The sequence below is a fragment of the Chionomys nivalis genome, chromosome 7 (assembly GCF_950005125.1).
Source record: "Chionomys nivalis chromosome 7, mChiNiv1.1, whole genome shotgun sequence".
NCBI lineage: Eukaryota > Metazoa > Chordata > Mammalia > Rodentia > Cricetidae > Chionomys > Chionomys nivalis.
Window position 1 is genome coordinate 4,872,784 of NC_080092.1, and position 16,232 is coordinate 4,889,015.

A 16,232-nucleotide genomic window follows, 5' to 3' on the forward strand; every position below is an offset into this window, starting at 1 on the left:
AGTTCTGTCTTGTAGATAAAATAGCATTAACAGCTCATGTTATTTTCTTCCTTCCGTCCTTCCTTTCTATCTTCCTTCCTTTTCTTTCTTTCTGTTTTCTTTTTTTTTTTTTTTTGTAGAGTGTTAGAAAATGGATCAATAGGATTTTAAGCAGCTGAAACAACTTTTTCCTTATGACCAAACTAGATAATTCAGTCACTTTAATGATGTGGCTTATGGTAAACCCAGTTGGAACAATTGACTGAAGAATGGTATTGATCTGGGCATCCCTTCCCCCCTTTCCTTTCTTCCCTCTCTTCCCCTTTTCTCTTCCTCTCTTAGTCAGGGTTGCTTTTGTGATGAAACACCATGACCAGAAGCAACTTGGGGAGGAAAGGGTTTATTGGCTTATTTGGCTTACACTTCCATATCACTGTTCATCATTGAAGGAAGTCAGGACAGAGCAGGAAACTGGAGTAGGAGCTGGTGCAGAGGCCATGGAGGGGTTCTACTTACTGGCTTGCTCATCATGGCTTGCTCAACCTGCTTTCTTATAGAACCCAGGACCACCAGCCTAGGGATGGCACCACCCACAGTGGGCTGGGTCCTCCCGCATCAATCACTGCTTAAGAAAATGCCCTACAGGTTTGACCACAGCCTGACATTACAGAGGCATTTTCTCAGTTGAGGCTCCACCTGTCTGATGACCCTAGCTGTGTCAAGCTGACATGAAACAGTCAGTTCACCCTTTTCGTCCGCTCTTCCTCCTTCCTCCTCTTCTTTGTTCTTCTCTTCACCTTTCCTTGTCCATCCTCCTCCCGCCCTCTTCCTTTTCTCTACTCACTGTTCACAGTCTTGGGCAGGACTGCTACCATGAAGACAGCCCTCCGTCCATCCGGAATCCTCAGCATCAAAGTCAGTCTCAGCTTTTCTGCTGGGAGAGAGCTGCTTTGCAGTGTTGCATCAGGTCAGATTCTGAAGAGCTCATGGCCACATTAAGTGTGTGGAGAAGTTTTAGTGCCTGACCGATGACATCTCTTTGCAGTGGTAAGATGTCCACCTCAAGAAAATGTCAGCTTTTTGTGGTTTTAGAGACAGACTGTTTCTTTGAATAAATATTATCTTCCTGCATTTACAAGCAACCATGCATGCTTAATTCAACCGTCTACAAGTTAGACACCATACCTGTAGTTTGCATCAAATAAGAATCAATTCTAAGCTCAGCATTGATATATATGTATTGATATATATGTATTATCAGAATCACCTCCAGAGTCAACTCCAAAGTCCCACAACACTGTTTATAATTGCTAGGATGTGGATTCACCCAGGTGTCCGTCAGAGGCTGAACAGAGAATGGGTACAGATACACAGTCTTCAGACATGAAGAAGGACAAAAGTCTCATTTGCAGCAAAATGCATGAGGCTGGAGGACATTGTACCAAATAAGCCAGACACAAAAAGGCAATTACTGCACGTTCTCTGCCACACAGAGAAGGCAAAAATTTGCTATGATTAGAACCTGGGAAAGATAGAAGGCAGAGAGGGTGAGAACCCAGGCACACCTGGATAAATTCTGGTGCTACAAAAGTAGAGCGGGAGACTATAGTTCAGACTAACCTGTTACTTATTTCATGAAGATGTTAAAAACAGGAGCTTACTGGCTGCAAAAGCCGAGAAACATTAAGGGTAGGGGATACTAGTTACCTCATTCAGTTAGCTCACGTGTTGAAACAACATGCTGCATCCTGTTATGTGTAAGAATTGCAGTCAATGAAATTAAAATTAAAAAAAAATATATGGTTGGGATGCAGCTCAGTTGGTCCAGTGCTTGCCCAGCATTTTCAAAGCCCCGTGTTTGATCCCTAGCACCACATAAACCAGGTGTGGTGCCACACACCTGTAATCTTGACACTTGAGAGGTGGAAGGAGGAGGTAAGAAGTTCAAGGTCGTTCCCCAATTCTAGTCCAGCTTGGGATACGTGTGACTCCATCACAGAAACCAAATTAAACCCAAAGAAACCTAAACAAAATGAAACAAAAATACAAAAACTAGCTGTGCTTGGCTCCACTTTTGAGATTCTGATAGAATAAAGTGGTTGTAAGCATGAAGCTTTTAAAAAGAGATTTTATTTTTACCTTTAATTATGTTTATGCGTACGTCTGTTTGTGGGTCTGTGTCCACGAGTGCAAAGCCTGAGGAGTCTAGAAGAGGAAATTAGATCCTTCTGGGGTTGAAGTTCCAGGTGATTGTGAGCTGCCTCACACGCCTTGGTACTGCAAGAGGCTGAGCCATCTCTTCTTAGACCTGAGGAAAAACCAATTCCACCACTGTCTGAGTAAAGCAAACTGTTTAGAACTGGTGCTCAGAGTCTCTCCCAAAGTCAGGACTGCAGAAACCAGCTCTTGCTGGCTCCTGAGGCCCTTTCCTTCCATCAGGTAGATAGAAAAGAGCTGTTGAGATAATTGGCTATTAGAACCTGTATAGAAGAGTGGAGGACACGGGGGTAGACGACTCCAGCCCAAGGCTGCTGTGGGGTAGGTAAATGCAAGGGCACACGTATGGAAGGGGAGTGAGTCATCAAGATGTCTGGGAAGATGTTTTCATAGGTGAAAGGGTAATCCTGCATCACAGGGACAGGAGTTTAGCAAGGCTAATGGGCGGGCATACATCATGGGGTCACAAGTTCAGCACAGGTTGTAAAACATGGCTTGCAAGATACATTAGGTTTAGGAAACAGAAACTTATTATTGTAAGGTATGAAGACTTAATGACAATGTATAACAACGTGGCCGGTTTGTGTTGTTTTCTCTCTAGCCCGGAATGCTATTTTTAAAAGTCCTACAGCCTGCAATTCATGTCCACCTATAGAAGACTGGACACACAATGTGTTTATTCATACAGAAAGCTAGTAATCCAGTAATTTCAAATAATCAGGAACAAGGAAGATGGTTCCATGGGAAAATCACTAACCACACAAGCTTGACAGCCCAAGTTGGCCTTGGAAGCTACAGAAAAAGCTGAATGTGACGGTCTGAATCTGTAATACTAACGTTTTACTGTGAGGCAGAGTCAAGAGTGTCTCCTAGAAGTGTGCCTGCCAGCTCGCCAGCTAGCCTGCAATACATAGAAGCAGATAACAAGAGAGACCCTGCTTCAGTGGTGGCAAGAGCGAGTGACTTATGCAAATTGCCTTCTGACCTCCACGAGCCATGGCATGTGATGCCCTCCCCATAAATAACTATTTGGAAAAGGCAAAAGGAAAGCTACCAACACATGCACACATGTAACAAAACGGTGAAGCTCTGAGTCACCCGTTAGAAAGCGAAAACAAGTGACTGGCAAATTCCATTTATATGACGCTAACGGAAGGGACAGAACCACTGTATGGCATTAGAAATCAAGATTATAAATTAAAAAAAAAGAAATCGGGGGCTGGAGAGATGGCTCAGCTGTTAAGAGCACTGACTGCTCTTCTCAAGGACCCGGGTTCAATTCCCAGCACCCACATGGCAGCTCACAACTGTCTGAAAATCCAGTTCTAGGGGATCTGACACCTTCACACCAATGCACATAAAATAAAGTTAAATAAACCATAAAAAAAAATTAAAAAAAAAAAAGCCGGGCGGTGGTTGCGCATGCCTTTAATCCCAGCACTCGGGAGGCAGAGGCAGGCGGATCTTTGTGAGTTCGAGACCAGCCTGGTCTACAAGAGCTAGTTCCAGGTCAGGCTCCAAAGCTACAGAGAAACCCTGTCTTGAAAAAGCAAAAAAAAAAAAAAGAAAAGAAATCAAGATTATAGTTCCTACCGCCGGAACCCCATCCTTAGCCCTGTTTCCACTCTTTACTTTGAGGCTCAGGTCGGCCTTGAACTCACTCTGTAGTCCACGGAAACTCTGAATTTATGATCGCCCCACCTCCGCCTCCCAAGTAGTTGCAGCACTAGGCCTGGCTTTAGCACTGCACTGTTGATGAATGATTGACACTTGAGGCGTTTGCCCATTTGTTAATCATCTTTTAAAGACTGGGCCTTCCTGCTGCTCAGGCTGCACAACCCCCCACCCCAGGTGGCTAAGGCTACAGGTGCGTACTTGCCTGGCTGCTGATTTATAGCTCCTCGAACTAAGTCTAACCTCGCCGTGAGTCCCCAAGGGTATCTCACACAGGGGAGACACCTGCACAGTTCAGCACATCCACAGCCTCAGGAAATGGACCATCGCCTTATTTTCTGTCTTCATCACATCACGGGATCCTTCCTACATTTTACTTACCTTCTTCTGCTCTCTCTTTTGTGTAAGACCCCACGGAATTCCATACAGCAATCAGCAAAGCAGTAAATCCACAGGTCTCTTGGACCAGTGTCCCTTTCTTGTCTGCTCTCCTGCGCCCATACCAATGTGTCTAGAAGTACCCTCCTGGAGGGGTCACTTTAGAGGCACTTATATTTCCTGAGCACCTACTATAGCTAGGTCTGTTGGCTCTGACCAAGGCCATTGTCTTTTCATTTCAGATAACCCTGAGTAATAGGCATTCATATTACTGTTGCCTACCTGTTTGCCCAGATTGTCCAATCATTAAAGGGAGATGCTAATGTCTGAGTTGGGTGCACCTGCGATAGCAAAAGCTGCGCAGTTTATGAACCACAAGATGTTTTTCACAGTTGTTTCTTTGAAATCAACATGAGGGCTGCTTCTGGCTGGGCAAGGAGCTGACTAGCTCTTTGGAATGTTTTTTATAAGGATACTAATGACGTTCTATTCTATGACTTAATCACTCTGTGAAGGCCAGCTCTCTTAATTTTATCCCCTAGGGTTTAGGATTTTAACATATGAATTTGGAGCATAGGCATTCAGGTGACATTAGGTGTCAATTGTAAGACCTTTCTTTCGAGGGGAGAAAGGTAGAGGTGGTGCTAGGACACAGGTGACTATTCAAAGGTCAAATGTGGATATCTAACAATGAGCCTCCTGTTCAGTCGCTAGAATTAGAGCCCGCTAGCTCTCAAGCCCACTTAGTTCCGGGCTCTCTGCTCATCCCTTCTGGTGACTTAGTGGAAACCTCAGGGTTACTTTTTGTCTGGTACAACTTAGAGAAGAAAGCAGCAAGTGTGTGTGTGTGTGTGTGTGTGTGTGGTGTACGCGTGCACGCGCATCTGTGCATGGAGGGAGTGTATATGTTTTTGCTTTTAGGTTCCTGGTTCCCTGACATCAGAGTGGGTTCCCATACCAGGGTGGTGAGGCGCTGAGAGAGGCATTCGAGCAGACTCTCTGGGCGGGTGTGTGCGTGTCGGCGTGCCTTGCGTGGAGCAGGGATTGCTGTACCCAGTGCGAAGCACTGGAGGAGGAAGCCGTAGCAGAGATCTGAATAATTGATTCTCCAGCAGCACCAGACGCCCGGGAGCGGGCGGAGAGCGTGGTTTCAGCACCAAGGTTGCGCGCCACCGCAGGCTCCCCACCATCACCAGCCAGACACCTAGGTTGGCCTTGTTCGCTACCGCCTTGCGCTCCAGAAGAGGGTGGCCGCGTTCCGCGTCACCGCTTAGGGACTGCGGGGTCTGCCTTGGCCCGCCTCCGGAGTGGGCGGCTGCAGGCGGGCCAGAGCTCCAAACATCCTCGGATTGCGCGGGGGTTGCTGCGTTGCGTCTCGTTGGCAGGAACAAGTCCTAAGTTGGTGTGGTGGGTGCCTCTGCCTTCCTCTATCCTCCAAGGCGACCGCGGAGAAGCGCGCCCCAGGATCCTGGCTTCTCCAGTGCTGTGAACCGCGTGGCCAGGCACCCTCTTGGGCTCCCGCTGATCAAGAGAGGGATCGAACGCCCGGCGCCGAGCTGACCCCGCAGCGAAGGGCCCGGAGCGAGCTGCGGTCCTCCGCCTGCAACCTTCTCGGCCAGGGACCGCGGGGATCCCCGGCCACACGCGCGCGCGCGCTCCCACACTCACTCACACACACACTCGCTCTCCTGCACGTCAGGCTGGAGCTGGGCTGCGGAGAGGGTGTCCAGGCGCGCTCAGACGACCCGGCAGCTGCTGTCCGGAGTGGAGCAGGAAGCTGAGGCAGGGCTCTAGGAGAGAGGCTCCCGGGGTGCTGTGCCCGAGCATGGGGCCGGATGAGCTCTGAGAGACGCGGCCGCAGCTATCAGCCCTGGAGATGACCAGGGGCGGCCACTGCTGAGAACTATGTGGAGAGAGGCTGCGGTGAGTGCTGGCGCGGGACGCCGAGCCTGGGAAGGCCCTGTGAGAAGCGGGTGGGGGGAGGTCTGGATAGGAGGGGGCGGCAGGACGCACAAGAGGGTCGCTACGTGGGAGTGATCACACCTCCCTCGGGGATCCGGGACCGCGGGAGCCCGCGTCCTTCCCTCCCCCTCTTCTCCTCCCGGCTCGTCGGCTCGTCGCAAACTCAGCCAGCGCCCCCTCCTTCCCTCCTCTTTTTCTCTCCCTACCCCCAACCCCCCTCGCTCAGCAGCTCCTGGTCGCACAACTCCCAGTAGCCGGCGCCTGGGTGGTGGTAGGGGTTGAGGGTGGAGGTTCCCACTAAGCTTCTCTTGGGTGGCCAACCTGGGGCTCCCACTCTCCGGTGCGTCCCTGAGAGGAGCTCCTGTTGTCAGCCACAGGGACTGAAGATCCGCACCGAGGGTGTTGTGGGCACCAAGCTCCAGTTCCCTCTCTGGTCGAGCCCCCAGGGTGCATAAGGGGGCTGTGAGCACTGCAGACTGCATCCCTCCCCCCACCTTCCCTCGCGCTGGTGGGCTGACCCTGCCTCTCCATCTCTCCTCCGCCCCGGTAGAGCCCTGCTGCAGAGCCTCCGGCTGGGATAGCCGCCCCCCATGGGGGCGATGCGGACAGCGCGGGACAGCCAGGGGAGCGCGCGGGGGCCGCAGCATGCGGGAACCCGCTAAACCCGGTGGCTGCTGAGGCGGCCGAGATGCTCGTGCGCGCAGCACGCCCCATTGCATCCTCCACCTTCTCCGGCTACAGGTACGTCCTGGTTGGTGAGGAGCTCTGTGGGCCTGGGAGGAGACAGGCTCAACCGGTGAGGAGAGAGCAGGAGATGGTTCAGGAGGGAGAGGGGGGAAAAGGAGCGAGCAAGAGAAATCCGGAGCGAGAAAGCCGGGGAGGGAGAGCCCTGTAGCGAAGCGCTGGAGGAGCACCAGGTGGCGCTGCGGTCCTGCACTCCACCTTGCTCACCCTAAATGCCTGGGTTGGAGTTTGCCCCAACTTCCCCCGGGTGCAATAGCACCCGGGCCGAGGGGCTCGCGCTTTTACACGCGTGCACGACTGTGCAGGCATTTGCAGGAAAGCACCGTTGTGCACCTGGTACAGTACTTGTGTGAACACCGCCCGAGGACGTTTGAAGGCCCCAGCTGGCCGTGGGCATCTCCAAGGCGGCCTGCGGATGTGCGCAGAAAAGCGCGCGTGTCTGTTAGCGTGTGCAGCCCACTGCCCACGTGTATCTAATATTTGGCTCCAGGCTCTACAGTGGAAAGACTGGGGAGGGGTTGTACACTCCACGTCCACCTGAGAGCTTTTTGGGAGCCTGTATCCCCAACCCCCGGACGCTCTTTGTCAGCTCCCACGTTCTGGTTGGCTTGCTGGGAGGTGGGGGGGGGCGGTGAGGGGCAGCGCGCCTACTCTCCAGAATTTTGCATTTCAAACGGCGTGAGAGACTTGTGTGCGCGCTTGGTTGTGTGCACCTGTGTGTAGCGGGCGGGTCCTGGGACATCTAGCCGTAAAGTGAAAACCTCTCCTAGCAAGATGGGGAGGTCGGGGCCCCAAGTTTCCCCCAAGCACTTGGGAACCTGGGGTCACAGAGAGCATCCTCACTTTCAAGCGCTTGGGGTGCATCCTGCAGGGTAGGAGCGAGATCTGCAGCCGGTGGGTATCACTAATGGAGCAAGGTCTGTGGCGCACTGGGCGAGCTCCCAGGGGGTGGGGTCAGTTAACCATTTAGGCAAGGGACAGATTCAGGCTGCGGTATTCAGGCACCGCCTCTCACGCTGGGGCCGGTTCGGAGTTCACTGCGCTTAAACAGGGGGCGGGGCCGATAACTTGGTCCTCGCACTTGCGGAGGAACAGGGTTGGAGACCGCTTGGTCTGGGCATCTGCTTTCTGGTGGTGGTGGGGTTCATGGCTCTCTGGACGCTTAGGAGCTGTGGTCTGCATCAAATTTGGGGAATCTTGTGTGAGATTTGGACCCAGTTGGAGTTGGGGGCAGTCGCTGGAGACAAGAGAGGAGGAGGCAGGATGCCAGGATGGGCTTGGGGACAGGGATGGAGAAATAGCTTGGATTGGAGTGGTAGATGGAGATGAACGTGGGTCGAGGGATGCGGATGGCATCAGCGATGACTCCAGTGAGTGGCCAAAGCAGCCAGTGCTGGTGCCCTGTCTCACACTTGCCTCCTAGAGCAGGTGCTGGGGCAGTCATTCCTGTCACTTGGGCCCCTCACTTACCGCCGTTCTGCTTCTCGCTCTCCTCCACCTCACAGGGACCCTAAGTGGCGACCATGTGCAGACTGGGCTACTGGACCTTGCTGGTACTGCCGGCCCTTCTGGTCTGTCGCGGTCCGGCGCAGGACGCGGCGGCGGAGAAGGGTCCCCCAGCGCTGAACATTGCGGTGCTGCTGGGTCACAGCCACGACGTGACAGAGCGCGAACTTCGAAATCTGTGGGGCCCGGAGCAGGCAACCGGCTTGCCCCTGGATGTGAACGTGGTGGCGTTGCTGATGAACCGCACTGACCCCAAAAGCCTCATCACGCATGTGTGCGACCTTATGTCTGGGGCGCGCATCCATGGCCTCGTGTTTGGAGACGACACCGACCAGGAGGCTGTGGCTCAGATGCTGGATTTTATCTCCTCACAGACTTTCATCCCCATCTTGGGCATTCACGGGGGTGCATCTATGATCATGGCTGACAAGGTAAGGCCTGGAGGAGATGGGCTGCCAGGGGCCTGGAGGGGCGGATTCTACCAATGGCAGCCTCCACAGGGGGCTGGTTGTGAAAACAGGTTAAGTGGCCTCTGGTCTAAGGATCGCGCGCTGTGTCTCTTTGGCTCAGACATAAATGGAAACGCGGTTTGCTTTTGGATTTGAAGACAGACGCTCCTTGTGTGCCAGGATGAGTACCAAAAAATACAAGAACAGGATGGGGCGTGAAGATGGAAAGGCAGAGGCTAGCGGGGGAGCACTGAGGCCAGTACAAGTCTACAGAGTCAGTTTTCATCAGCATCTCCGTTTTCTTTCTTTTGGTAAAATTATTAAAACTGCTTAAAAAATACTAAGGATGGCTATGTGAGGTTTTTAGCAAACGCAAAAAGGGACAGATTTGTGCTTGCCCAGACTTAGAGGAATGGAGGTGGGAGCTGGAGAACCCCAAGGCTAGAGGCCTGTGGGTGGAACTCTGCCTCTGGGGAGTAGGCGTGTGCCAGGAAGTAACTCCAGCCTAGTGTTGTGTCGTTACCCCCATTCCAACCGCCCAGGTGTCCTAGGTAGCTCTTGTGTGAGCTGATCGCTTCAGAACAGGGCTTCCAGAGACCCTCAGATGGAAGGCATTGGCTCTGGAAGACTGACCTTGTGTGGAAGTTGGATTTCAGAATTGAGTGAAAATATGTCTTACCTTCTGGGCTTTGTTCCATGGTTTTTCCGAGCATAGGGAGGATGGGGGAGGCTTAAAGGTTGAGTGGGATGTTAAGAATGATGCTGCAGTCAAGAGGGGGAAGAAAGTTGGAAGAGAGAACTAAAACAAAAAAGGGGAGAAGGGGAGATAGTGAGTTAGTGTGTCGTTACTCCACACAAGCCCCAGGAGGGCCAGGAAGGCAGGGAGACCTTTTGGAGAGCTTTCCTTAGGTAGCAGGGTACAGCTGGGGGAATGTGGATATTCCTAACAGCACTTTCCTTCTGCCTTTCTTGAAACACTGCTGTGCTCATCAACCCAGCTTCCTCCCTGGGCAGTGCGTCCCAGCGGCTCCTCCGGGGACTGTGTTAGTTCTTCCGGGTCTCCTGATTGTAGCACATGCAGTGAGAACACACAGAAGGTGCAGTACCTCACTGAACACTGATTTCAGATGGCGCTCCTTCCGGCAGGGTCTCCTGTGAGGCGAGCGAGCATCTCCCAGTCACCTCTCTAATGAAGCAGAGAGTGGCTGGCTCTGCCTACTGTGCCATGTCAGAGCAGCAAAGGACCTAAAGACTACCAAAACTCTCCAAGTGACTAAAGCATGCAGCTGTTAAGGGACTTCCCCAGAAATACACAGTGAGTGATGAAAATAGAATCTTGTTTTTCTGGTCCCAAGCTGTGATCCGGGGAAACCAAAGCTAACCTTTAACATTTCTTATTTAAGAGGGACAGACATTTGGTTTATTGCATAGGCGGTACCAGGCCACGAGGGAGAGGCAGTGAATCAGCTTAGAGGGCTTGCTCAGTTAAGAGGAAACCATCGTATTAAGTATGGGGGAAAAGGGGATTAGATTGTGAAAGCTATTTTCACTGACTTTCCCTTTTGAAAGTTTTGATTATAGAAGCAACACATAAAAATGAATACGTACAGCAGCGCATATACAGAAAAAAATTAGACACATGCGTTTGATGGCAGCATTCAGGAGACAGAGCTCTGTGAGTTCCAGGCTAGTCAGGGATACACCGTAAGAGCCATCAGAGAAATCTGCTACCAGGAGGCCTGGGAAGGCCCACTGAGCTTGGGAGGGTTGTGTAACTTTTCTGACTATGAGTTGGAAGTGTGTGTGGCGGTCTCTCCTTCACACAGTACAGGTGGAAAAGTGAGTATAGAGAGGACCCCAATGTGAGCACTCCTTGATATGCTATGACCTTGACTGTCAAGGAACTTTAATCCATAAAAGGGTGGTCTCTGACTAGCTAGTTCAAGCTTCCCTTGAATGAGAGTTTTGAGAAGTCAGAGGAATGGATGAGTGTTTTTTTGTTTTTTTTTTTTCTTTTTCTCCTGGGGTGAAATTGCCTTTTGGAGACAGGGGTAAAAGTGCATTTAAGTGAACAGAAGCCTGTGCTAACGAGTGGGGGGCGGGGAAGGAACTGGGAAATGGTAAGAGGTTGCTGAGAAAGGGACGTTTCCAGAGAAGACAGGATCAGAGAGAGATTGAAAGAGAGGGCTGAATAATCTGTTGTTCAAGCTCACCATAGGGGCTGACTTGTCTTGAATTGGGGCTCTCCAGAGTTGGTCTAGGAGAGATTCCCGATGTATCAGAAATGGGAGATGAATTATTATGGCCAGGAGTCAATGAAGGGGGCAGACAGGCAGGGTCTCTGGGTCTCATGTACAGGAGGGGTGGGGAATGTGGGGAGGAGTGGGTTTGGAGGGTGATATTTGGAGAAACCTGTGTGCGTTTAAAAAGGAAAGTTGTCTGAAATGCAAACAGCCTTTCCTTCATTAGGAATGCATATGTTTGGTGTGTCTCTTTACCACCTGTTTGGGTTATTGCTTAGCATTCAGCAGACTTTATTTAGCTGTATGGAACTGGTCATGAGATGCTGTCTAAAACAGCCTTGCTTAGGTGTGCTGACAGCATTGTGACAGAGGGCCTTAGCCTCCCCAGGCTGACAAGGGGGTTTCAGTTGGGTAATGTCGCCCAGAACAAACCTAGGTTTTCTTCACTTCTGACTTGACAGTGTGATAATGATTGATTATCAGGTAAACAGAATATATACACACTCACACACACGCACATGTGCACACAGGAATCCACACACTTAAGCTTTGAGGCATATTCACTTTCTACCTTTCTCTTAGTCTACTTGAACAAAGCCTTACACCAGTGGTTCTCAGCCTTCCTAATTCTTTGACCCTTTAATGCAGCAGTTCCTCATGTTGTGCTGACCCCCAACCATAAAATCATTTTTGTTGCTACTTCATAACTGTGATTTGGCTATGGTTCTGAATCATAATGTAGATATCAGTGTTTTCTGTGGTCTTAGGTGACCCGTGTGAAAGGGGTGGAGACCACAGGTTGAGAACCATTGCTTTATACCGAGTGCAGTGGTGTCGAGTGGCAGGTGTTTGGGGTATTTATTTAATTTATTGTGGGCACTGATTTCGGCTGGCATCAGTGAGTGTTCTTGCAATGTCATCAAGTTGGAGGTGAGCGTAAGGCTTGGTGTAGATGAAGCTCTCACCTTCATCTTGGCTTGTTGAAGCTAATAGACTCTTGCTGCCCAGGAAACCCAGCAAGTTGATTAGACCATGATATCTCTGCTCACCACCCTTGAATTCCTCCTTCCCCTGGCCTCTGATGGAAAAGGCTGGGTTCATATTTTACCTAACATCTGTCCATACCTGTCACTGTGTGGATTTGTTTGGTATGTTTATTTTTAATTTTTTATTTTAAGAGTTACAAAAGGACTTGTTTATTTTACTTTATGTGTGTGATTGTTTTGCTAGCATGCATGTATGTTCATCACATGCATGCCTGTTGAATCCCCTGGAGCCTGGTTGTGGGTGTTGGGAATTGAATCTGGGTCCTTTGCAGGAGCAACAGGTGCTCTTAATTGCGGAGCCATCTCTTCAGCCCTTGTGTGTTTACTTTAAATGTGTGTGTGCAGCAGCGTGTGGAGGCAGAGGAAGCCTTGAGTGAGCCTCATGTGCCATCTACCTCCGCCTTTTACGACGCAATCTTTGAGGGCAGATCTTAAACAAGTACTTACGTGTATGTGTGTTTTTGAAGTAATGAATTCTTCTCCACAGACACTATAAAAATAATGTCTTTTCATTGTAGAACGCTTAGAAAGTACATTAAAGTTTAAGGAAGGAAATAAAAAGCTCGCCATAAATTTTATCAGTGGGATTAACTGTGGCAACACGTGGATGTATTTCTTCTAAGAACAGTTTGTTGTGTTACAATTTCAGAATTAGACTATTTTTGAAAAATTTTCAAGACAAGGTTTCTTTGTGTAGCCTTGGCTGTCCTGAAACTAGGTCTGTAGACCAGGTTGGCCTTGAACTCACAGAGATCTGCCTCTGCCTCTGGAGTGCTGGGATTAAAGGTGTGCACCCCTACTGCCCAGTGAATTATACTATATTTACGCTATTATTTTTTGTACTTTACACTCTGGGATTTTTGACTCAAGTGCCTTTAGTTCTGGGAAAACTCTCTGGCCTGTCTGCTGGACACCTTCTCTCTTGTCTCTTTGGTTGTGTCCACTCTCTTGAATCTGGACACTTCCTCTCTTGTCTCTTTGGCTGTGTCCACTCTCTTGAATCTGGACACCTCCTCTCTTGTCTCTTTGGCTGTGTCCACTCTCTTGAATCTGGACACCTCCTCTCTTGTCTCTTTGACTGTGTCCACTCTCTTGAATCTGGACACCTCCTCTCTTGTCTCTTTGGCTGTGTCCACTCTCTTGAATCTGGACACCTCCTCTCTTGTCTCTTTGGCTGTGTCCACTCTCTTGAATCTGGACACCTCCTCTCTTGTCTCTTTGACTGTGTCCACTCTCTTGAATCTGGACACCTCCTCTCTTGTCTCTTTGGTTGTGTCCACTCTCTTGAATCTGGACACCTCCTCTCTTGTCTCTTTGGTTGTGTCCACTCCCTTGAATTGCCCTTTCTTCATTCTGTAGGAGTCTCTCAACCAAGCCTCTCTATACCTTCCTTATTTTTATATTTTCTTCGTGAGCTCATTGTCAGAGTAATTATATTTTATTTATAATTGAAATAGAATTATATTGCTTCCTTTCCCCCCTTCAGCCCCGGCCAGTTGCCTTTCCCTAAGCCCCTTCCATACTTTTCCTTAAAGTGATAGTCACCACTTTGATTGTCTTTGCTACATACATATATATGTATTCAAAATCTATATAACTAGAACCCATTGAGTCAGTTTTTGTTGTTTGTGTGTATATTGTTTCATAGCTGATCACTCTGCACTGGGCACCAATGAGGGGCTCATCAGGGTCTTGTGAACCTTGAGTGGCCTGGACCTTGTTATATAGTTTACTAATAAACTCAAACTTTTGATCCTCCTGTCCCTACCAACCAAGCGCTGAGATTCTATGCACTTGACACAACGTCCAGTTTGTGCAGCACTGGGGATCCAACCTCAGATTTTGTGAATGTTGGGTAAGCACTCTACCAACTGAGTGACAGCCCAGCTCCTAGTCTTTTATTTTTCCCTATGATGTTGGGATGAAAGCCAGGGCCTTATGTGTGCTGAGCCAGTACTCTCCTGCCTAACTACGCCCCAGGACTAGGGTTTCTTTCTTTTTTTTGGGGGGGGGGGGAGTTAACCACAGTTCATTTTATTTTTTATTATTATTTTTAGTCTTTTTAAATTAAAATTTCCACCTGTCCCCGTTTCCCATTTCCCTCCCCCTCCTCCCAAATATTGCCCCCTCCCCCCACTCCCCTTTCCCTAGGGTTTCTAAACCACAATTCTCATCAGCAGCTCTGCTGGGAACATTCCTTTTTCTTTTCATGGCTTACAGTGCAGGTTGGACTTGTTTACGTTGGCGGCTTCCTATGGCTCCTTGACACAGGCAGGGGCCTCCTGGGAGGTAGCATGAATAATAAAAACTCGGAGAGAAATTGGGGTTCAGCCCGAAAACTAGAAAAGCAAGGCAGCCAAGCCACTGGAGAAGTCTTTTCTCTACCAAGCTGGGCGACCTCAAAACTAAGCAGATCAGCCTCTCTCGCCTCATTTTTTATTCCTGCTAGTGTTGGGATTAAGGGCGTATGACTCCCTAGTACTGGATTAAAGGTGTGAGCCACCACCACCTGGATTTATTTCTGCATTGATCTTGTGTAGCTCAGGGTGACCTTGAACTCACTGAGATTCATCTGACTCTGTCTCCCAAATCCTGGAATTAAAGGTGTGTGTCACCATTGCCTGACCTCTAGTGGTGTTAGCTTTGCCTCTGGTCTGTAGGTAAGATTTATTTATCAAATTACGAAAAATACACCACTGTTCTGGGACGCAGCTCTTAGAGGGTGGTGTGGATGCCCAGCCTCACTCATTGGGAGGGGCACAATTTCTGTGTCTGTTCCCTCTCCCCAGGTGTTTGTTAGCACCTGTATTGGATTTATTTCCCTACAACCCTCATGGCTCCCATCTTCCTGTTTGCAATGGTGAGATCTGGTCTTCCCTCTTCCCTTTCTTTTTTTCTTTGGTCCCTTTTGTTGTTGGTGGTGATGGAAAGCCTAAAGGCTCAGCCTATGTTGCACCATGGTTTCAGCTCTCATCTTTCAATTCATGCAATTTTAGGGACTCCTTTTTATCTTTCATTCTTAAGTAACTAATATGTAGTAATAATATGTGTATGTATGTGTGCATGAGTGTTTGTGTAAGAGAGTGTGTGTGTGTCTGTGTGCATGACTGTGAGAATGCATGTGTGCATGTGTGTGCATACATGTGTGTGCATGCATGTGACTATGCATGTGACTGTTGGGTGTGTATGTGCCACGGCATGTATGTGGAACTCAGAGGAGAACTTTTCAAGAGTGGATTCTCTCCCACCTTGTTTCTACCACAGTGTATGTTCCAAGACAGTGGCCTTGGCGTTTCCGGCTGATGTTCCTATCTGTGTCTCCTTCCTCTGCTCCCCATCCTCCTGTGGGAGTGCTGGGATTGCTGGTGTGCACATCAGGCTTTTCAGGTGGGCTCTGAGGGGTGGAGTTCAGGCCCAGTACTTTTACCTGCTGAGCCAGCTCCTTGACTCAGTCCTCTGTACTTTTGATTTGATCTTTGATTTCTTGTGTTTTTTTAAATTCTTAGGCAATACTATACAAATAATAAATAGGAAGATTTCTGTATAAATTTTGTGTCTTAGGAGAAGCAGAAGGAAGGGGCTTGAATGTGTTCTCTCTGGTGTTGAGCTGGTTTTATTTCCTAACCTGCTTTTATGTTTTCAAAACTCGATTATATATTCTTGGGATATTTTCATTATAGTGAACTGGAGTTTAGGTTTGACTTTTAAATGACTGCAGAATGTTTAGACCATATGGAGCTGAACTGTTCTTCTATCTCGCATGTCCACTCACAGTCACTTTGGGTCATAGGTGTGCCTGCCTGATGTCTCTTTGCTTTGGTTACTTGGTAAATGTTTGTTGATTGAATGAATCAAGTCATTGACTCTGATTCCAGCTTGATGCTGCTTCCGGATGGACAAACATGTCACAGTATGTTTCAGGGCTTCTTTTGTTCCCATGTGTGGACTGATTTCATATATGTGTGCCAACTCTTTTTCTCTCGTTAGCAGGAGATAATTATTAGCCATTCTGGGTCCTAGCATGAATTAGGGGT

The 16,232-nt window shown here is 49.1% G+C and overlaps 1 protein-coding gene and 1 long non-coding RNA gene across 2 annotated transcripts in view; one reads left to right on the forward strand and one right to left on the reverse strand.

Annotated features, from left to right (window-relative positions):
• Positions 1–391: 391 nt before the first annotated feature.
• LOC130876901 (uncharacterized) lies at positions 392–5,328 on the reverse strand. Its single transcript, XR_009057380.1, has 3 exons — positions 5,207–5,328; positions 2,119–2,287; positions 392–2,002 (listed from the first exon to the last, which is right to left on the reverse strand). It is a non-coding gene; the product is annotated as an uncharacterized LOC130876901 (long non-coding RNA).
• Grin2a (glutamate ionotropic receptor NMDA type subunit 2A) overlaps positions 5,320–16,232 on the forward strand; it is a 421,718-nt gene continuing 410,805 nt past the window's right edge. The window contains exons 1-3 of the mRNA XM_057773629.1: positions 5,320–6,171; positions 6,761–6,951; positions 8,460–8,891. Coding sequence (XP_057629612.1) covers positions 8,478–8,891 — 414 coding nt within the window. The 5' untranslated portion in view covers positions 5,320–6,171; positions 6,761–6,951; positions 8,460–8,477. The remainder of the gene's footprint in view (positions 6,172–6,760; positions 6,952–8,459; positions 8,892–16,232) is intronic.